The sequence below is a fragment of the Fopius arisanus genome, unplaced genomic scaffold (genome assembly GCF_000806365.1).
Source record: "Fopius arisanus strain USDA-PBARC FA_bdor unplaced genomic scaffold, ASM80636v1 scaffold00104, whole genome shotgun sequence".
NCBI classification, from domain to species: Eukaryota; Metazoa; Arthropoda; class Insecta; order Hymenoptera; family Braconidae; genus Fopius; species Fopius arisanus.
Window position 1 is genome coordinate 337,129 of NW_011887843.1, and position 21,794 is coordinate 358,922.

Sequence of the window (21,794 nt, forward strand, 5' to 3'; positions counted from 1 at the left end):
AATTTGTCCATTCTGGCGGCCGATCTCGCCAGACGTGTCAAATAAACGCCCCAACGCGTAATCCAGTTCATCAGATATTTGTATTTGTGTTCATGGAGTTTATTATCCAAACAGCTGAGGCCAATTACACGACGACATAACACTGGTGCGGAAACACCATCACTAACAGCGTGTCTATCTCAAAAACGTTTGAGAGTTGTGTACAACGTAATGATAATTTGTCGTGTTAATTCAACTCATCGTGCAGACTAAATCCCTGAAATAGCTCTACCCTCTAGCATGACACCCGCATGATTGTTAGGTTTTTTTTTATTTTATACAGTCACAGTTAATCGAGTGAAGTCGATGACGCAAAGAATTTTTGGACAAAACGGGCATTTGGCGCTAGTGGGCACTTTAAATCTAGTCTAATGTGCATGATTGTTGATGAGAGGCAAAAATTATTGGACGATGGGATACTCACAAGGGTTCTCACCTCTGACCGGGCAGGTTTCTATTTCTAGACGGTGGTTCAGTGAGTGCGGGTGGAGGTGGAGGTGGTGGTAGCAGTGTGGGCGGCAGTGCCGACACATACAGACAGAGCAGTAGCGCAAGTCCACGTGGTGTTGTTAGTGGTGGTTACTGCGGTAGTTCAGCAAGTACACCGCACAGTCACAGTACGAGTGGCAGTTACTCAGTAGCCAATCCATACACCGGCAGTCCAACCCTTTATACATCACGTAAGTGTCACTATTTACCCTATACCTCTCTCACTTTAATCGTAACATACGTCAGCTTTCAACGCTTCTTTGATATTTATCGGTTGATGCTGAATTTATCGCATGTCATGATTTTTTCTTCTTTCTTTTTTTTATACGCATATTTTTATTTTAGCGCACGAACAGTATGGCATTTTCTATTCGTCCGGTGACGGGAGTGCATTCGCCCCCGTTGTCCGACCATCGAACACCTCAGTCCCATCGCACTGGTCCACACAGCATCACCTGGCCACAGCTGCCCAGTAAATATCGCCTAAACAACGTTTCCCACACTATTCCACGACATTACGACAACAAACTAGCACTCTTCACATTACTACAATGTACGTATTGTTATGAATATCTAATTTTGAGAATGTATCGTATCGTAGAGACATTATTTTCATTTCCCCATCAATCTCTTCTCCAAACTTAACGTCTTTTACATGTTTCGAGGTAAATGCTGTTTTCAACTCCTTCCCCAGATAAAACAGCTATCACTATTTAATGTTGCACGTCACAAAAAAAAGCGATAACTGCCATTCCACCGGTAATGCATAAAAACCCGTACAAAAAGCGAGGATACGTGTGAACGGGATACAGATAGCAATTGAGAGTTAATTTGAAGCGATCCAGATGCCGAAATTCACGATAACGATGTCCAGTCCAAAAGCGTTATGAAAAAAAAAAGAGGAAAAGAAAAAACGAGACGTGAATAAAAACGAAAAGATCGTGAAATGTCCCCGATACTTTGATATATGCGATAGTGCTCGTTAAGGTTTTAGTTGATCGGTGGAAAGAGCCCGATGGTACATCGTCGGTTGTGCCGTAAATCTTGGTTGTACACTGGACTGTCGTCGTGGGCAGTTAGTAGTTAGGCCGGCACGTGTCTGTATCCCTCGTACGATTGACGATTGGGTGGTACCAGTTATGGCAGTTTTCCTCTCAGCTGTAATACCACATGTGGAATATCCTATTACCGGTGTAATGTGCAGTTGTATTATGTCTCTAAAGTTGGCTCGATTAACTCAACCCGATACAAATTTCCACGTATGGACAAAAGCCCCCAACGACTAACGTATAATCGTAACAGTTGCCATGTTACAGGGCTAGGAGACGTAGTTGGTTCAACATTCAACATGAATCCATTTATGTTGCCAACGTGCAGCCAGGGTTACACGAGTGCATCGAGTCCACTCCTAGCTGCTAACAGCAAATAGTACGATGATTCATCGTGCCCCGATACCGATGGGAGCCACTGAGAATCTCATACTCGATACCAGACGATAACTTGGATCTATTGCTGGTGAACTTTACAAAACGACCACCCAGTTGTCAACCAGTTTTGATGGAAAATCATCCAACGCCACTTGGACGTCATCGCAACTCACATAACCGTGAGAAACCGATCAATCGGCTGTGGATTATCTTTTTTTTTTCTTTCTGTCTTTACGTTGCCCTCCATTTGTGCGTCCGTAAGACTAGTGATTTGATTTTTATTTTTTTTTTGGTTATTAGTGAAATATATTTGATTCGAGTGAGGAATTCATAAACATATCGCAAAATGGGAACAGGTATGCGTGGAAATAGTGGACGTGGTATCAGTTGTTTTTCCTTTTTCACGGTGGACCTTCGTCTTTTGTGACGTCCGATCAATTTATGCGACTATTCCCCGGCGTCCACTCGCTTCGGCTTTATGAAAATACCAGACATTTTCTTAAAAGCGTTACGGTGTACGTCTGTATATCGTATCTCCAAAAGTCTACTTGGACGAACTAGAGTGCCGTTGAAGGGACCGAAGGCGAAACTTCAATATTTTATATGCCATCCCCACCCTCCGCCGGGATCGCAGAGTTACGGGGGTGTAGTAGGAGTTTTTTTTTTCATGGAGTATTAAGGACAGAAAGGAAATGTCAGACCCACTAGACAGACATATCGCATATCAATAAGAAAACTCCAGTTTTTTCAGGTGGGAAAAAATGTGAGAGAATTTTCTACCCATCCCTTTCTCCAATTATCGGATACTGTCATTAAATTACCAGTGTAATTTGTATATTATTTGTAAATATTGTTGCAATGTACAAATGAATTAATAAAATTATTAATAAAGTATTCCTACATAGGGATCCAACGAAGGGGGAGGAAATATTAGTTTAGAAAGATTGTAGATTAATGGTTACAGATGAGATTAAAAGACATGCCGGAAAAAATTTTTGAGGAAAAGCTAGACTAGACTTGTCTATGGAATTCTCACTGACTCGTATTCCATAGAATTGTCCGGGTAATTATCTAGTGTTTCTAGAAAATTTTTTGATGCGTGCCAATTTTGTAAATAATCTTAGAACGCCCGTAGGACGTCCGAACATTGCTGTACAGATTCCGCCCTTGAACTTTCAACGAACGACATTACCATTGACTTATGTATCATCGAGTGAATAAATATCAGCTCGTAATTGGAAGTTCGAGGGCTGAATCCAAAGTATCGGATTATGAAGAGAAATATAGTTGAAATTGTTTAATAAACCGGTCCGAATCGAATTTCTTCACCGACTCACGAAAGTATACGACGCAGAATAATAAATCTTGGTGCACCAGTCACAACAGTCGATGAAAATTCTCAATAAAACCGATCGATTATCATTGAAAATTCATGGCTAACTGTTCGTTTTTGCATATCGTTGATGGCGAGTGAATTATCACAATAAAAAAAAAAACAAAAAGCAAAAGACAAAATGACTAAAGTCATTGTGATTTTATTGTATTAACTGTATTGCATCGGATTCCAATCATATTTATTTCATTTCACATGAATTTTTCTTGTTCTTGTATTAATTACAATACACACTCGTCGATGTATATCAATATTAATTAAACTTACAATTTTTGAGAATCAAAACTTTGTCGTCATTTAATATTCACCTGCTTTTTGAAAATCTCAACGAAATTATTATGAAAAAAAAATGTGGAATTCGAGGTGTTCAAGCCTTGCTGTATTATCCCTCACTCCTCCCCAATTACCACTAATTACCAATTACCGTTAATTACCGTGTATTGAACGAGGCGTTGCCAATGGGTGAGACCCGACTTTTGCGATATTTGTATTGCGCAATATTCATTGATTCCACGTGTGAAAAAATTTCGTAGAAAAAACCTAGTACAATCGGAATAAATAGCACATTCTTTCATTTTTCATGCGTGTCGTCTTGACCCGAAAATACCGAATAAAATGTCCCAGTCATAAATGATTAATCCACGTCAGAAAATATCTGTCCAATTACGAAGAATACAAGTAATTCCCATCGCAGAGGAATAAAAAACTCATGAAAAATGTTTGCGAGGGGCCCAAAGCGGCCGGGGAAACAAGATATGGCCACTAGAGTACCACTTCGGGACGATTAGTTCACATGGTGTACTATTACCTCACGACCAAACGAACGATATTCCACTATGATGCACGTCATTGTGATGCTGTTTGTGTTATTAGATTTAGATTGGATGGCACGTGGCACTTGGGCGCGCGCAAAAGCCCCCAGAGCTGCCACGTGTACACGCAGTGCAACAACAAACGGGGGAACGATACAAAATAATCGACATTGGTATTATTTCCAAGATTGTTGGCTCATTGCGTCATGTAAATTTGCGTTTTGCCAGCGGCAACCACTCGTGGCTTTCATTATCCCACACGAAAACAATTTACAAAAGCAAAAGTATATTCGCTTTTTCTTCAGGCGTAGATAAAAATTTTTACGTTTTAATCAATCTCCCAGCATCCCCTTATGAACTAATTTGAATTAAAAATATTAACAAATAGCAGTTATTGATGTTTCTTTTTATTTCAGACTAGGTTGATCTCAGCCCGGGGCTTTCGATATTCGTCTTAAGTTCGGGGAAAGTTTTTTTTTGTTTAGAAATATATGGTTTTAGGCAATAGATCTGGAGTGTGTGAATGAAGTTTCATATGAAGATCAATAGGTGAACGGGAAATTCGACTTGCGCTGCGGCACCCCCCGAAAACTACCCCCGGAATACGAATCGCCTGGGTCCGGGGTTCGGCTTGATAGGAGCAATTCGAAGGGAAGAATACACTCACCCTCTGACAGCTACGTGATAAGATCTTGTTGTGCCATCAACTGTACTCTATTCGAAATACATTTTATGAATGCGTGTGGATCCTGCAGGGTTATTGTATTACCGCGGGGGATGGAATATTACCATCTGCTTATTACCCGTAATCTTCATTATTCCAGAGGCTATCGAATTTCGAGAGTCCGGGGAAGATTGGAGATATAACTCAACTGATCCGTTCATTACGCATCATAATGCCTCAATTGGTACTTGCACTTTCTGCACCTATAATTGCGAAAAAAAAATTAACATTCAATGACTGAAAGGAATTTTTAATCGTATCGTCTGTTAATAAATAGATTTCTGTCATCAGATTGCCGATAGGGGGATGCCGTCACTGGATAATCGATTGATTGATAATAAGTCTAGTGGCGGTCGGTCAGGAAGGAAACCTATTTATTGGCAGCTATCCAAATTGATAATCTAGACTTATGAAATTGCTGCTGGTCATGGGCAACCGATTGATGGACTAGGTCGACTAATTTTAACCGTTGCAAATCCTTGTACCCTGCCTTGGATTATTACCAAAGGCATTGAAAATAATAGATGAAATTGAGCTAGGTTGGCCGAGCGGTCTAAGGCGCCAGACTTAAGTTCTGGTTCCCATATGGGAGCGTGGGTTCGAACCCCACACCTAGCAGAACTTTTTCCCCAAAATGTGAGAACTGAACTTGGGACAAAGGTAGAATTGCTTGATTTGCAAAGTTTTTCCGAGGGATGAGAACTCTCTATCACGTAAGAACTCTGAGAGAATTCACACAAACTCTCTCTTAATTTGAATTCAATAATTGGAACGTAGGATTTCTGTCTGATCCTCCTCGAGATTTCTACTTAGACAACTACTCACGAGATCATACCTCCACTCTGGCGGCCCAAGAGGCCCAGGAGATAGACCAATAAAATTCTTAGATAAGCATTCTCACGGTTTTCGTCAATTGCCCCTTTCAACGCAGAGGCCAAAGCTAATCAGAAAGACCTCAGACCAGTCTTGACCTCATTTCAGGAACTTCATCTCAAGGATTTCTTCCTTGTTCATCGTTGATACCCCACCCACTCCAGCTAAAACAATAAATAAATCCCCACTATTAATAATTCCAAATCATCAATTGAAAAAATCCCCGTCACTCCGAAAAGCCGAGAAAAATTGAATTCTCAACTAAAATCCCTCCAGTCCTGCGCAGGGGAATTTCCATGAGTAACCAATGGCAACGGGAAACTGTTCTCTCTCCTCACAACCCACCGAGAGAATCCGTTCCGTGTCACAAATTGTACCGACCCCGAGAGCAATCTCTTTGAGAATTTCCCCTCGTCCGTGACATCCAGAGATGTCATAACACACGCTCGCGTTATTTTCCCCAAAAATTAATCAACGAAAGTGTCCGGGCGATCGTAATTACCCGAAGCCAACCAGTGGAATGTGTATACAGTTGTGGCAAAGTGAATGTGTGCACACTGTAGCAACACTATGCGTAGTATATATCAATTGTAACATTCCGTAGAGCCGTAGAACGCTGTCCCGGAGTCGGGCGGTCTCAGGTCTCAGTCGGTGACTCGATTGGCCTCGGACAACTCGGTGCTACTCCCACAGTGAAACTCGAATTTTTCCAAAGACATTAATTTTCCCACGCCACTCCAAACTCCAAGTCCTCCACACGTCACTGTCTGAAAAAAAATCGGTAAAGTCCAAATAAATTTCCCTCGATATTTGCACTACCCCGAATTTACCAAAAAAAACCAACACGCAAAAGTCCAAAGGGAGAGTTGTGTCTCATAATCTCATATTCTGGTCCGGAGGAGATCAAATATAGCGGATGATTATCATCTCTGGCACGAGAAATCGCCTTCAATACATCGAAAGAAAAAAAAACATGAGACGAGAGCAGTAGCGATCACGAGTAAGTCTTCTCAAAAAAAAAATCCGCATTATTTCGCAAATAGAACAGGTATTATTTTTATCCTGTTAACTTGCGCGTCGAAATTCAACTACGGCTTATCAATTTGTCAAGGAATTTTCTTCGGTCGCGTGTGATTTGCCATTCAACGAAATAAAATAAAAACTCATCATCGCGACGCGCAGCTTTCACTCCGGATTTACTCGCGTATGTTTTTTCTTTCTTTCAATTATTTCTCCATTCCCCTTGCGTGTAGGTACACCGTATAGAGAAATCACCGTGACGTAGTTTATTATGAATCGTATCGGGTGCACATACTTCACTGGGGCTCAAAGAGTTCTCTGTCCGATTCGAGTCGTGGGGTCAACTCCTTTCATTAATTAATCAGTCCCGGGAATCAGTTGATGGAGAAATTCATCTTAATCACTCTCAATTCACGCAGTTATACTTCATTAATTAAAACCTTCATGATTATTAAATTGCGTGAATTATTCTGTCGCCAATTTTTTCATTTTCAATTTTCGTTTTATACCCCTTTTCCACTATTTTTCATCAGCTGCATCAGCAATTTTTTTTTCTTTATTCAATAAATCAATCACTCAATTAATTTATTCATTCTTCTTTATTTTTCAATCATTATCATGTGGATTCGTGTCTATTGTTGAAGAGTGATAGATTCACCTCTCGCTTGTTGCTTTCTCCCCTCGAGCTATGAATAAATAATAACAAATAATAGGGAATAGCGATGAATTTGAGTATTCAATGTCTCGAGTTAACCGTTACACGGGGCCGTTCTACTTGCGCTTGAAATCGCATTCACCTTTTCCACTGCCATCGCGTTATTTATCTCACCACTTGCAGAAACAACAAGAAAGAGCATTGACTGATCCTGGCAAATTCCTCCATCTCTCTCCATCGCGGGTACATATAACTACACGTAATAGTAATGCCGTGCCAGGGTGTACCATTCACTCCGTTGAATACTCGTGGCACCGAATGGTGCTTCTTTCAAATGCCACGGCATCAAATTCCAACGAATAATCATTTTTAATTTTTTTTTCTGCCCACGCGCTGTTAATTGATTGAGCCCAATTTGACCTCGTAAAGAACAATTCAACAATTTCAACAATTCATTTATTGGTAACTGTTACCACTCATACGGGAAATAATTATTGAGTGAAAATGTCGACGGTGAAAAGTCCTGGGGGATTTTTAGTCCAACGTAAATCGATAGGTAATTGAGAGAAAAATCTAATTTGGGTTATCTCACTTTATCACTTCACTGTGGAGATTTAATTTCGTTAATTAGACCGCTCCAGGGGGAGCTATCGTAATTATCCCGAATATCCGAGGGGAAACTCTGGGAAATTTCCGGGATTTGCAGACGGTCCACGACTCCTAGAGTCATCCCGACACATTTTTCAAATAATTCTCATAAATTACACGTGGACCTTCTGGTATTATGAATTTTTCCGGTTAATCCCCAGTAATAAAACTAGCTGTCAAGGCTATCATGCAAAAGACATTGAGAGTTTAATTGTTATTTTCCACCAGTGCAAAAATATTCCCGCACACGTTCGGTGTTTCATATGTACATTAAAAAAAAAATATGGCGAATGAGAGAAAACCATTATCATGATAACATCATGCGCGTACATACAAGTGGCCGGAACAATAGTGGGAAACAAAAAAGAGGAACACAGGATTGAAAAGAGGAAGGGAAAAATTCCCCACCAGCTGAATTGCGAATTTCCACTTGTTTTTTTTCATTAGTAAGCAGAGGCCGGATGAGCTAAATGAACGTGCGTGAGAAAAAGAGTTAAAATTAGTACGTTACAAATAATAATGTTTATTTCCACAGGTGGCTAGAAGTGAAGTGATAGATTAGTCTCAAATAATAGGTGAGGGGGGAAAAAATGAAAGCCGTGGAACAACAACCCAATTCCATGGACTCGAGTGATTCCGTGACGGCTGGTAGTGAATACGCATACCGTCCCCTTACAACGAAACACAGACGTGCCGGAAGTACTGGTACTACAGGCGATGAGGAGTACACAACTGATGAGGATGAGCTCTATCCAGACGAGGCTGACTGCACTGGTATTGCTCATCACCAACCAAATCCTATTTTGAAGTCTGATCTTGCGCGAGCTGCCACGGATTTATTCGGTTACTCCAGTAAAGGGGAGGATAATGAGGAGCCCACTAGCTTATTTGATGAAGATGACAGCAACACTCGGCCTCACAGGTGAGATTAAAAATACGGATGAGAAAATTTTTCTAGAGAAACCTAAGCTCGAAAAAAAATTAATCCAATTTCTGCCTAAAAGGGCTAGCTTTTTTCCGTGAATTTATTACAGTCGATATTCCGGTGGATCCTCAGAGTAATAAATCTCAAGGTCTGTCCGATATCCACTTGTTCACACATCGACACACTTTCAGTTCCCAGAACGGTTCCTCCGCTCATTTCATGTACAACGAGAAAGAATTCTGCCACAAGAGCGCTTACAATCCCACGGGAGACGAAAAATCTGAGACTCATCACCTGGAGGACGTGAAGAACGAGGGAAAAGTTCTGGAGTTCCAGATGAATCGACCGGTATCTCTAACTCTAGCCCCTGAGGCCTCAAACAAATCGTCTCTCACCCCAGCGGAACGCAATTGGGAGAAAACCGTTGCCGAAGTGAAAGAGCACGCCATAACAAAACTTCAGGATGAGCTTAAGAAAGCTCATGAGGAGCTCAAGCTCAAGGACGAAGAGGTCACGAGACTCCTGCGATTCCGTCAGGACGTGGAGACAGAACTCGAGGAATTGACAGCGAGTCTCTTCCAGGAGGCCCATAATATGGTGAGAGAAGCGAATACACGTCAGGCAACAGCTGAAAAACTCCTGGAGGAGAGTCGTATGAAGGTGGAGGTGCTGGCAGCTGAGGTGGTGGCACTCAAGACTCTAGTTCTGACCTCGACCCCAGCCCAACCCAATCCTCACCTTCATCCGCAGATTGACAGATCCGCTGTCAGATGTAAATCCACGAGTTCTGCGGATGAGACTGGGGGCGGAGGAATTTTTACCAAGAAACACCGGAGGTCACCCTCACACATGAATCTCAAGTACGGCAGGGAAAACTCCCCTCCGGAGTCACCGGTCAAGGAAAAGGGAGGATTCGGAAATTCTGAGGGTCAGTCCATCGAAAACTCCGGGGGAAGGGACTTGGACTCGAAGGACAGTGTCGATGACAAAGGAATCGAGTGCGAGAGGATCGGCAAGGACCTGGGGGACTTGGGAATGGAGATCGATCCTCGGCTGCAGGAGGAGTTCCTCGCCTGGAAGGCCAAACCCTGTCTCAGCCAGAGTGACGCGTTCGTTGGGAGGGTTTTCAGGGAGGATATCGACTTGTGTCTCGATTTTCCAAATGCAGGACTCGGGGTCAGGGTGAGGGATGCTGTACTCGGGGGAGTGATTTTTATCGAGGCCGTTGGGGAGAAGGGAAAACTCGGTCCTCAGGATTGCGCCCTCCTCGGGGTTATGAGACTCTGCCAGCACAGGATGCGACTCGGTGATCACGAGAACCAGTGGCACACCATTTCACAGGTCTGCAGGAATCGGGTGAGTTTTTTCATTTAATTTTCATTATCAATTGTAATGAATTCTGGGTTTTACGTTTGGTACCTTCACAATTGGATTAACGAGAATAAATTTGCGATGTTGCAACCCGAAATTTCCACAAATCTGAAAATACACCGCGTAATTTAATCGATTGACTCGAACTTCTCGCCCCCAGATAACCGCAGTTTGTGATTTTCTCAATTATCTGCGCTACGTCGAGCGAGGTCTCGTCAAAAGTTCAGGTATGCAACTCCCACCAATATCCACCTTGCCCCATACCCCCAATAATCCATTTAAATTTTCAGCGCAAGACGTCTATTGGGAAATAGCGCGATTACGAAAGGAGATGGTGCTTGCCCGACTGGGCCTCCCATTGTCTTCATAACTTCCATATTTTCTAGTCTCTGAATCAACAATTATGATGGGTCGACGACTCCCATCGCTCGAATAATATTTTGAATAATGAAACAAGCATGAGGAAATCCCGTAGAAAGCGCTAGATTTTTCTACTGAATTCTCTCATACGTGCAATTTTAATGTAGTACCCATCAAGATCTGATACGTTCATGTATAAAAATAACATTAACTAATTTTAGGCTGTGAATAAATGAAGAATGACAAATTTGAGATTATGAATGTAAACTATATACATAGTGATTAAATGACGCGTTATTGTAGAGTATCTCATATTATTTTATTGAAAATTGTCATTTATCATTGTTTCAATTGAAAATCTTTATCAAGGCGAGAACAGAATTTTTCTCAATAATCACAAATGCACCTGTTCAATCACTTTGTCAATTAATTCAGCCTGTAAACACTTTAATTCTCAACTATTCTATTGTCTTCCATACTCGATAATAAACAAACAGCTCAGTAGTTCCTCCACACAGTCATGACCACTTCCACGAATTCCTCCGATGATCGAGTCATTCTATTAAATATTCAACATTAAACCGCATATTTCCCAAATTTTCGCCTGTACCTTTTCTGTATTTAATTCAATTGCCCATTACACAACACGAATAAAAAAATTTATTGACGTTTTTATTATCGAAAATTCAATGGAATTCATGATTTCCCAGACATACGAATCGACATCGAAATAAGTAATTATTCTTTATTTATGATTAAACGATGATAATCAAGTTGTAAGTGCAATGTACCATGAACAATCCCCAAAACAAAGAATCAGCGATTATTTTTGTATTCTCAAATGTACAGTGAAAAATAAATATCTAAGATCATTCAATTACTGTTATTATTGGGATTATCGATCATACTGCAGGGTATTAAGACCAATTTGGGAATCATTCCAGGGGGAGCTATGAATTTTTGAACGCTGTGGGCATTTTTTTTACTCGAATATTTCACCTCAGCGTCTGTAACTATTCTACAAACGGACATCTTCACCTCTGCCTGAGCTTTCGGTGGTAGAAGTCTGACAGTCTGTGCCATACTGTCAAAGAATAATTCAATACTGGTCTTTGGCACTTCCTCCAAGAAACAATCTTTGGGATTTGAATGATTAAGATTTATCTCGTGGTCCCCTTGCTCATTGTGATCGTTTTCAGTCGTGTCTATGTCATCTTGCCCAGGCAAATCGCCAGTTGATATGACAATGGTATTGACATTTGAATCCAGTCTCGCTCCGTCACTCGAAATGTGGGTGGAGGTGGACTGTATGTTATTATCAAATTTCATTTTTTTGGGACGTATTCTTATGAAATTGTTCTCGATCTCTCGAGCGTACGTCTCTACCTGCAGAGCTGCGCTGTCTTTCTCAAGCATTTCTGGATTTAGGTCTTCCTCGTTCACGCAGTCGAGGATTTCTACCACTTGGTTGTCGTCCTGGAGGATTGGATCTGCTGAAGTCTCTTCCAGGACTTCGAGGTATTCACTGTAGTCCTCGTCGTTGCGATCCTCCAGCTGCTCCAGGAGACTCTCGGTGCTGATTCCACTGGCGTTTATCTCTTCTATGTACTCATCTGATAATTCTACACACTGCGGCTGGTAATCAGGTTCATATCTTGAATAAAATTTCAATTAATGCTTTCATTTTTATCTGGTGCGCAGACAATGTCCGATGAATACTCACGGAAATTTGAGAAAACTCAGGTGATCCTCGAATACCCATTTCTTTCTTCTCGTTCCCTTATCAGTTCTATTTTTGTACTTCAGTATTCGGCAATACGTATCTCTCAGGTTCTTCCATCTGAGTCTGACCCATGCAGCTGGAAAACAATTGGAAATAAAATTCGATCTCTATTCTATTGAATTAATTCAGAAATCGATCTTACGATCCAATCCCAACTCGTCTGAAATTCTCTTCCAAACTTTTTGCCTGAACTCCTGTAATTTGATTGCTGTGCCTTTCACATCTGATATGTACAATACTGGATGTTGTTTAATAGCTTCGATGATTTTTAGCGATATTTTGTGAGCGTCTGGTGGCATCGTCGGTACCATTGTTTCGTCAAAATCAAATTACTGGAAATAAAGTGTCGTATGTATTCCACAGCCAGAGAAATCTCTCACTCGCCATTTAATATGAATTAATTTCCATAAAATAATCCCTAGACTAATAATAATTAATTAAAGGATTGCTATATTTTTTCAGGTGTTCGCAGGTAATCGCATTTTCGAACAAATAAAAAAAATCATGAATATTGAAACCTCACGAGTTGACATGGAATACCCAAACGATTAATCCCAAATTTCCCAAATTAATTTTCCTCAATGATCAGATTAATATATTGCAATATTATTCAAAAATAAATTCCCCGAAATACGACAAAAAACCAATGAAGCGCTTCCAAGTAAGAGCGGATCATTCAAAAAATATTCGAAATAACCACATCTCCCGCAAAATACAAATGCGCTAAACCGACAACTCCCCCGGAGAAAAATGCGCTCGGTGATGGGAATCGGATAGTTTTTCTGCTATATAAAGCCCAACGATATTGCATTGAAATAGCGCTTTGGATTTATAAAATGTAAAGGGACCGTCAATGAAACGACAATAGTAAACGACCAAACATACCGTGCGGGCGACCAGACACTTTAGAAACTCAACGGCCGATGCACGATGAGCGACGCCATGAAATTTAACAACTCAACAACGACTGTTGGCGACGAAAGGTCAGCTGGGCTCGCCCAAATGAACGAGGTGAACCAATACAAAAGGAATACACCCCTGTCTGTGGGTAAATGAGACACCTACAGGCGTACCCTGGAGTCACTGGTGCTGACATAACCCCAACCGAGAAAAAATCCAGTACTATTCGCATTACTGTGAGTATTTTTACACTTTACACTTTATCCCATTTTTTTCTCATTATTCTCACACTTTCAGATTGATTGAGCCAGAGAATTGATCGAGTGTCGGAGGATGGCTGGACCACTTCCAACTGGGATTATATCGCACTCGAGAAAAGTTTGCAGCCTTTACAAACGAGCTCTCCGTAATCTCGAGGCCTGGATTAGTATGCATGAGCAGTACAGGTAATGATAATCAACTGTCGATCATGTATTTGTGATTAATTGCATTGAAAAATTCCAGGTATGAGGCGGTGCTTCTGAGAGCTCGATTCGACGAGAACAAAGATTTGAAAGACCTTCGAAAGGGCAAGGAGCTTCTTCTGGCAGGTGAAGAAGAGCTCTGGCAGTGTTTACATCCAGCCCCGATCTACTTCGCTGAATCCCCAGAGGGTGTTGCTTATCAACGTGACGTGCCATGCCCTGATTGGATACTCGATCAATGGCATCCTACCGAGAAAGCTATGTATCCGAAGTACTTTGCATTGAGAGAAAAACGTAAGAAAGAGTACATCGAGTTCTACAAGAAACAATATCCCAATGCACCCACTACTTTTCACCTCGATGATCACTAGATTCTAGAATAAATCTCGATGTTAAAATGTAGTGAAACCGGATTTATTCACATAATTATTATTAACAGATTATATTAATTAATACCAAAATTAAATACTCCAGATTATTAATCACCTAAAAGATCATCAATTCAGAAATTGAATTGTTCATTTGGTCAATTATTGGCTGATCGATTGTTGATATCTCATTGAGACTTTGCTATGATCTACCCTATTCTAAAAAATTCATCTCTAATTTATTCTATTGTCATCCCGATTTGCGTATTTATCGCGGTGGAATCCCTTGAGGATCTCCAGCAGTCGATCGTACACCAGAGTCTTGACGTCCTTGGCGGTCACAAAGTCCAGGTGATTAAAGTCTCTGTATGGAACAACTTCGTACAGATATGAAATGTTACGAGGAAGGTGGGATAATAGCGATTTTATGTCAAGTGGTGTGCAGAGGGGATCATTCTGGGCCCGGAATATCACCATCGGGACTTTTATGTTCATGGTATTGTAGTCCGGAGGGCTCGTCTGGCCGTAGTACTTGAGATTCACCTCTGGATTTTCGTAGTCGTACATTTTAAATTTTCCTGAAAGAAAATACCAAGTCCTTGCACTAATTTTCCATCGGAATTATTAGTAATTAAACTTAGATCCGAGATTTACCACTCTGCGCGTGCTGGCGATACTGATAAAATGACTTGGCGGATGAACCGGCAGGGTAATATGTCAGGTAATCAATGAGAGCTACCTGAAACGATTAACAGAATAGAATTCTCTGGTTTATTTATTTAAAATTTCCTCTAATCCTCACGCACTTTGTTCACTTGTTCTGGATTACTAGCTCCAAGTAATATATCTAACGGAAGATAACAAAGATCCAAAATGTTATTAGGTATGCAGACTCTTTTGAAAAGCGCTGGGAATGCTGAGCCCTGGGGCACCAGCTCCGTGGCTCCTCTGGGGTCCAGAAGATTCTGGATAAATTGTCCGGCAGCGGGAAGAATCATTCTCAACGGTGTCATCGCTTTCCAATACACGATCGGTGCAAAAAGAAAGAGCAGGTCGATTTTTTTGTTGTACTCCGGCTTTGCTGACAATAACATCATGACTGTTGTAGTCCCCAAGGAATGGCCCACGTAAGACAGGGAGGACTCCCCTGTTATTTCTAGGACGCGATCGATCATGGCTGGTACGTCCCGAAGACCAAAATCGTCGATACTGCCTCGAATAAATTATTTATTATTATCGAATACGTAGCGATTTTATCGCGGACGTTGATCGAAGTGAAAAGTTTACGGAAAAAATATTTTCCGATGAAGCTTGGTTGATGGACGCCATATCGGCAAAGATTTTCCATGGTTTCCCGCAGTCACCACGAGAGTCTGTACCTGGGGTACAAAATATCACAAAAATGTCAAAATACAAACCTGAAATCCCAGAAATCGGCTTGCGTAGGTTTCAAAGTTTTGTGAGCACGACTGTATGTACCTCCCCTCACATTTCCCACCCACACGTCATACCCCGCGTTCGACAGAAGGTGTGCTGTGTATTTATGGTGGTAATTAGAATTAACGATCTATTTTAATTATAGATTACGTTAATTACCGAGACTCCTCTCGGCCCCGAAGATCACGAAGCAGTCGGCGGATGCCGCTAATCCCGGATGCAGAAATATTACTCGATTCTTTCCAGTTTTCGGGATCTTTGGGTTCGGAGGAAGATGAAATAGCCCCAGGATGTAGCCGTCCTCCGTGGTGACGTTGTAATGCTCGGCCTGTCGTCCTTGTTCTTCAACTATTCCTAGCTATTTCAGAATAATTTCAAAATACGAAAACCTGTCGTGTTCTGAGATTTTTTATAATTTATCCACTCCCTTACAAAATTCACAGCATAGAATTCAGCATCTCCAGCATCTGCTCGTCTCCGAACTTTTACCAAATCCGAGACTCTGTTATATTCAAACCCCTGCGACAGGAAGAACAACTCGAGAAGTAAAAAAATCGTCGTAAATTCATAATTCCTGCTCTTCATCCCCATCTTAGGATCACAAAAAAAATCCAAAACCATTAATTAGACACTGATAACTCAGACCGAGACCCAGCGTCCACACGCCATCGACACTCGTTAGGTACTGGAAGATCACTACAGGATCATCTAGAGTTTTCTTCATGCGGGTCGTCACAACTCTTCACCTTGGTGTTTTCTGTTTCGAATGGTAGAAAATATTGATAAAAAAAACGTAAGGAGATATAATTTTTTGCTGCGATGCCGGAGGTCTGGAAAATTTTACTTCGGAAGTCGAATAAAAAAACTCTCGCAGCTCCCAGAAAATTCCTTCAACTTTTTTCGATCGAACATATCTGAATAAAATAAATCGTATATAAAAGTAAAAGTTATTTATTGATTTATTCGATTTCGATAGCTGTAGTACATCATTTTCTAGATTTTCTTTGAATCATGTCCCGAAGAAAATCGAGATTCGAGAATTTCTCGCATTCAGGTACTTCGCTGTGTAGACCGTGAGACAGTCGTTTCAACAGCCCAGTGTTCTAATTAAATTAAAGAGAAAACGCTATAATTACAGTAAATTTGATTTGAATTGAACGTATATTTTGTAATCAGGAACATTACATCGGTTGCGTGGCAATTGCATTGGTTTTCTCCACGGGGATCGGGTAAATAGTAAATTCAACCGAGACCTCACTTTTTCAATATCTCGGAATCCAAGGGAGATAGGAAAATTTTTTATAAAAACTTTTTAGCAGCTATCTTCTTGCCCCAGAAAAAAGTTCCTATAAATATTTGACTATTTTCTTCGACTCGCCAAATATTACGGATATAAAGGGATAAGGTGGTCCGTTTTAGGTTTCCTCCATTGTTCCCATTTTTCTTTATATCCGCCCCAATCTGGCTCCTCCCCCTAATGGCAATGAATACATAAATATAAATATCTAATCGTCATCGAATGAATATTACAAAAAATAATAGTGTAATCATAAATTCATTGAAATACGAATAATGAATTTTTCTGAAACCATCCAAGTCATGGTTGTCAAGAGCAGATATGTTTTTCAAGTAAAAGGATCAAGGCTGTGCATATCTTGCACACCCCAGTGCTGTTAAATCTTGCTATTGGGTCACTGCTACGGGCTGTCATTTTAAAAAAATGTCTGCAAGAACAAAAATGTAAACAAGCGAGGACATAACGATAACGGCTAAATAAAAATACATCACCCCTGCCTACGTCACACTAAATCGAAACCAATACAATTACCAGACAATACCTCAGGTACAATACGTCAGTGCAATAGTATTTTGAGGTTACGTACGATTGCGAGTCTGTGCCATTGTAAAAGGTTAACGAGGATGTGATGAAGCAAAAAATTTTTTTCCAAACGTCGAGATTCCTTTGTGATTAAAGAATTTTTTTCACGATTTGGTGAGTTACCAAGTTTTGGCCATTTTTAAAAAAATTAAGTCGATTTTTAATTCATCAGGATCAGGTTTTACCGAGTGGAAGCTGATATTCCCGTTTTTAATTTCTCCTCTGTTGGATTTTTTGTGGAAATCTCTGGATAATCTATTGGAATTCCAGCGAATTCCATTTTTTTCAACATCTAGCTTCTCCGAGGAGAATATGTGTACAATTAATATACCATTGGTTAAGCTCGTCGAATTAAAAAAAAATAGATTATTCATGAAATGGAGTATTTTTTAGAATGAAAATTGATCGGTTGTTCCAGGTAAAACCGTCAGAAGTGGCACCATCGATTGGATTGTGATGCATTGTTACCATCGAATCCTTCCAAGAGCGATCACCTGCAAAAAGGCCCCCATGAGCATTTGATCCCCGATAAAATCGACGGAAAATACCCATGGAAACGATAATGCGAGACAGAATAATGGGGTTCGCCAATGTGGTAATGAGAGTGCCCCCATTATTCATCATCGACGAGCTCCTGAGGATGAGTCTCGGTGTGCCCGAGGACAATGTTATCCTTCTATCTAACGAAACATTAAATAATTTTAAAGTCGAGAGTATGCAGAATACCCTGGTCGGCTCGCTCGTGTCACCGGAGCCATTTTTTATGCAACAATTTAATATTAACGATTACTTCTACCAGACATATGTTAACACACTTATGAAATTCCTAGCTTGTTGCCTGGGTGAGTAATAAAATTGTGTACCTCATACTTGGGGTATTCTCCATCAAATTGGACAGTCAATTTTCATGATCTCTCAATTCTGGGACTCCAAGAAACTGTAATGAATATTTTTTCGGGTTTTTTAATATTTCATTATTTAAAATGTGTCATGAGTCTTCCACCTGAAAAATACAAATGGACATAATCCATTGTTTTTTTTATTAATTATTATTTTTAAATGCATAGAAGGGGAGAAATGAGGTACAGTGGAGACTCACTAGAAAGAGATGCACATAGGTCCCAAAGTGAGGGCCTGTCAGCTGGTAAATATCACTGCGCGCATTTCTCGCGCATAAGAGAGAGAACGGAAGACATTAGAAAAAGAGGAGGCAATGTTGGAGTGGGGGAATGATTTTTCTCACGCGGTGAGACGTCGGACACATACGGATCAGAGTTGCCAGATGGCGAATTTTTTGAAAATGTTTTTTTGACTTTAAACAATCCCAATCAAGCAAGTCCAGCCGATAACGCGAATGATTGACACTTTTGAAATGGCTTAGTTGATATCTAATTCGAAGCTTGCTATCATCTATCCTATTCTTGAAAAACCAAAAACAATTTTTGGAAAAAATCGCCATCTGGCAACCCTGATACGGATGAGCGCTCAAAAAAATTTGGAAAAAAATCCCTATAGTCTTATCGAGTCACAGAACGCAGTGTAAAATTGACGAAACACTCTGAGAGATGAAAAATTAATCATGAAAAATGCATGTCCGGTTTAACGGAAAATGCCCAATTTAAATCTGAACTCGCAATTAATCGAGATGATCAATTCAAGGTATCGTCGTATCGTTGTACATATTTATGCTGTGGACGAAGCATCTGATAGTTGTCTACCTGTACCTGATATCAGTTGGCACGATATTTTTGTCCTACTGGTCGAATGTCAGCACGATGAAAGCCGTTATTGTCTACGCAAATTCATTCGACACATCAACAAGTATATTAGACGATATACTGTGTCTCAATATCAATCAACTCATGAATTATGGTCCTGGAATTCTCATTATCGAGAATTATTTACTGCAGAGTCTATTCGCGTGTATATTTTGCTACATCCATTTAGCTCCACGTCATCCAATCCTCCAGAAATTACTGGTTGCCAGTTTTCTAGCGCCTTCAGTCCTGGCTATTACTCCATTGCCAGTAAGTCGATCAATCAATCCTAGAAATTCTCGCTCAATCATATCATTGATATAAAATAATTATATAAAAATAATTCTTATTTGTTATCAGACCCCCGTCTTGCATCACGCCCCAGTGTTCGCAGCTCTGCTGCCTCTGGCAGTCTGCAAATTTATTCTGTGGTATAACAGTCTCTCAATGCTGAAGATAATCCACGCAGGATACCGTCACGCTCGTACCTTTATCAGCACGTACGGCCTCTCAGCCCTAGCCGAGATCGAGTGGGTGCGCCTGAACGTTCCAAATGTCCTGCGTACCTTCTGGATGCTTCGTGTTGGTGAACAGATTATCCAAATCCTTGGCAATCACTACGGGGAAGAGACTCTCACCCTTTACACGATGTTGAAGACCCTCTTGGTGAACGGCTGCGAGACCTTGACAGCAGTCCTGGGGATGACCAGCATAATATCCTACATCTGCCACCACATCGGCTGCTACTTCCAGTGGATCCTTCTCACAGAATACGAGGACGAAAAGAGCATTGGGACAGTCTCAGCAATTCTCTTTTACATCCTGGCCCTGCAAACAGGTCTCACCAGTCTCGATCGTGAAAAACGTCTCGTTAAACTCTGCAGGAATTTCTGCCTCCTCTTCACAGCTGTCCTCCACTTCGTCCACAACATCGTCAATCCACTTCTGATGTCACTGAGTGCCTCCCACAATCCAGCCCTTCACAGGCATCTCAGGGCACTCGCTGTCTGCGCATTTCTCATAATATTTCCTGTGTCCTTACTCGTCTTCCTCTGGTCCCACTTCTCCATCAGCACTTGGCTTCTAGCTGTCACTGTCTTCAGCATCGAGGTTATCGTCAAAGTCCTCGTATCATTGTCAATTTATTCTCTCTTCCTCATTGACGCGTACAGGAGCACCTTCTGGGAGCAGCTCGACGACTGCGTTTACGTCATCAAAGCATTCGGTAATACCATTGAATTTGCTTTTGGAATTGTTCTCTTCTTCAATGGCTTCTGGATTCTCATATTCGAGTCTGGGGGTGCTATCAGGGCTATTATGATGGGAATTCATGCATATTTCAATATTTGGAATGAGGCCAAGGCTGGATGGAGTGTTTTCATGAAACGCAGGACTGCTGTGAATAAAATTAATTCACTCCCCGAGGCCAAGGTCGAGCAGCTGAGAATGCTCGACGATGTATGCCCCATTTGCTATCAGGAGATGAAGAGTGCCAAGGTCACGAGGTGCAATCATTATTTTCATGGGGTTTGTCTCAGGAAGTGGCTTTATGTGCAGGATCGGTGCCCCTTGTGTCATGATATTCTTTATCAGGTGGAAAACACTGGGGGGAAGAGTCAGAATGTGCCTCCGCAGGAGGAGGAGGAGGAGGGGATTGAGGATAATGCTGCAATGGGAGATGAAGTTGAGCCTGAGGGAACACCGGCCATTGATCCCCGGTTCTCCACTGTTTGAGGAAGAGGTGATATTGTGATAATTGATCATTTAGCTTTTAGGGAATTGAAAAAATATTTTCCATGTGATTCTTCCTTTTTTTGGGGATGGGATTTCGGGGATCGTACACTGGGAAATGGATATTCCCGTCAGGTCGATGGATGGGATGAGAGCTCTGTGGATTTTTATTTTATTTGAGAGAACATTCTATAGCTTTTTAATTCTTGGTGGTAATTTACACAAAGTTCAAATTAATTGACGTTTTACTGTACAATTCTAGTAGAATAATTTCGTGTATGAATCTGGAAGACGTAGGGAGATGAAAAAAATCTCTGAATCAAGGTTTTGCTCTCTCCCTTGGGTTCAGAGATACTCAACAAATCCCATGTTCTCGGGGGAAATCATATCGCAACACCGATTCATTACCGAACCAGATAACTGTGTAGACCGGAAAAAAATCTCTCACTCCTGTTAATTTGATTTCAAGAGTGAGGAGTTATTTATTCGTTGAACTCGAACAATTCCGTCAAAACAGGGTAATTGTACTTTGCTTTGTGACTTCCATGTTCTGTTTGTTGGAAAATGAGGGAGAGGTATTATCAATCTCCAGGATTGTATGTACCATAAAATGTTTATATTATCTGTGTCATCATCATTATACCTACGAAAACGAGAACAGAAATATAATTATTTAATTAACATATCGGGTGTTTTTCATTCGTTCATTTATTATTCCGTGAGATTTCTCGAAGAGACG

The 21,794-nt window shown here is 40.9% G+C and overlaps 6 protein-coding genes, 1 long non-coding RNA gene and 1 other non-coding gene across 12 annotated transcripts in view; 5 read left to right on the plus strand and 3 right to left on the minus strand.

The window, feature by feature from the left end:
* Nucleotides 1-3,646, plus strand: part of kn (EBF transcription factor knot) — a 47,882-nt gene extending 44,236 nt beyond the window's left edge. Inside the window, exons 11-13 of one of the 4 annotated variants that reach the window (XR_892622.1) lie at nt 504-719; nt 874-1,081; nt 1,845-1,927. Coding sequence is in view for 2 of the 4 variants with exons in the window: in XM_011312563.1 (XP_011310865.1) it covers nt 504-719; nt 1,845-1,957 (329 nt within the window). In the remaining 2 variants the exon portion in view is untranslated. Of the gene's footprint in view, nt 1-503; nt 720-873; nt 1,082-1,830 lie in introns of all 4 variants that reach the window. The other 3 variants (XR_892623.1, XM_011312563.1, XM_011312564.1) reach the window with 3 other exon arrangements.
* A 1,772-nt stretch (nt 3,647-5,418) lies between these two features.
* Nucleotides 5,419-5,502, plus strand: TRNAL-UAA (transfer RNA leucine (anticodon UAA)). Its single transcript has one exon. It is a non-coding gene; the product is annotated as a tRNA-Leu (tRNA).
* A 610-nt stretch (nt 5,503-6,112) lies between these two features.
* Nucleotides 6,113-11,613, plus strand: LOC105271186 (guanine nucleotide exchange factor for Rab-3A). 2 transcript variants are annotated; one of them, XM_011312566.1, is made up of 5 exons: nt 6,113-6,757; nt 8,616-9,002; nt 9,197-10,361; nt 10,537-10,603; nt 10,667-11,613. In XM_011312566.1, exons 2-5 carry the CDS (start codon nt 8,671-8,673, stop codon nt 10,744-10,746), a joined length of 1,644 nt encoding a protein of 547 aa, XP_011310868.1. In that variant the 5' UTR covers nt 6,113-6,757; nt 8,616-8,670; the 3' UTR covers nt 10,747-11,613. The 2 variants fall into 2 exon arrangements, with proteins under 2 accessions (XP_011310868.1, XP_011310869.1); XM_011312567.1 differs by lacking the exon at nt 6,113-6,757 and adding an exon at nt 8,453-8,556.
* LOC105271185 (uncharacterized) lies at nt 11,597-13,493 on the minus strand. Its single transcript, XM_011312565.1, has 4 exons — nt 13,405-13,493; nt 12,662-12,851; nt 12,460-12,595; nt 11,597-12,390 (listed from the first exon to the last, which is right to left on the minus strand). The coding sequence occupies exons 2-4, from the start codon at nt 12,828-12,830 to the stop codon at nt 11,610-11,612; spliced, it is 1,086 nt and encodes a 361-aa protein (XP_011310867.1). The 5' UTR covers nt 12,831-12,851; nt 13,405-13,493; the 3' UTR covers nt 11,597-11,609.
* Nucleotides 13,494-13,563: 70 nt separating this feature from the next.
* On the plus strand, nt 13,564-14,349 carry ND-B22 (NADH dehydrogenase (ubiquinone) B22 subunit). The gene is made up of 3 exons (XM_011312569.1): nt 13,564-13,655; nt 13,717-13,865; nt 13,924-14,349. The coding sequence occupies exons 2-3, from the start codon at nt 13,753-13,755 to the stop codon at nt 14,252-14,254; spliced, it is 444 nt and encodes a 147-aa protein (XP_011310871.1). The 5' UTR covers nt 13,564-13,655; nt 13,717-13,752; the 3' UTR covers nt 14,255-14,349.
* A 100-nt stretch (nt 14,350-14,449) lies between these two features.
* Nucleotides 14,450-16,484, minus strand: LOC105271188 (lipase 3-like). Its single transcript, XM_011312568.1, has 6 exons — nt 16,121-16,484; nt 15,848-16,046; nt 15,670-15,784; nt 15,058-15,460; nt 14,906-14,990; nt 14,450-14,829 (listed from the first exon to the last, which is right to left on the minus strand). Exons 1-6 carry the CDS (start codon nt 16,307-16,309, stop codon nt 14,486-14,488), a joined length of 1,335 nt encoding a protein of 444 aa, XP_011310870.1. The 5' UTR covers nt 16,310-16,484; the 3' UTR covers nt 14,450-14,485.
* A 139-nt stretch (nt 16,485-16,623) lies between these two features.
* LOC105271191 (uncharacterized) lies at nt 16,624-16,947 on the minus strand. Its single transcript, XR_892624.1, has 2 exons — nt 16,874-16,947; nt 16,624-16,791 (listed from the first exon to the last, which is right to left on the minus strand). It is a non-coding gene; the product is annotated as an uncharacterized lncRNA (long non-coding RNA).
* Nucleotides 16,948-17,333: 386 nt separating this feature from the next.
* On the plus strand, nt 17,334-21,740 carry Trc8 (TRC8 ring finger protein). Its single transcript, XM_011312571.1, has 4 exons — nt 17,334-17,681; nt 17,986-18,409; nt 19,227-19,594; nt 19,685-21,740. Exons 2-4 carry the CDS (start codon nt 18,118-18,120, stop codon nt 21,056-21,058), a joined length of 2,034 nt encoding a protein of 677 aa, XP_011310873.1. The 5' UTR covers nt 17,334-17,681; nt 17,986-18,117; the 3' UTR covers nt 21,059-21,740.
* Nucleotides 21,741-21,794: the final 54 nt, after the last annotated feature.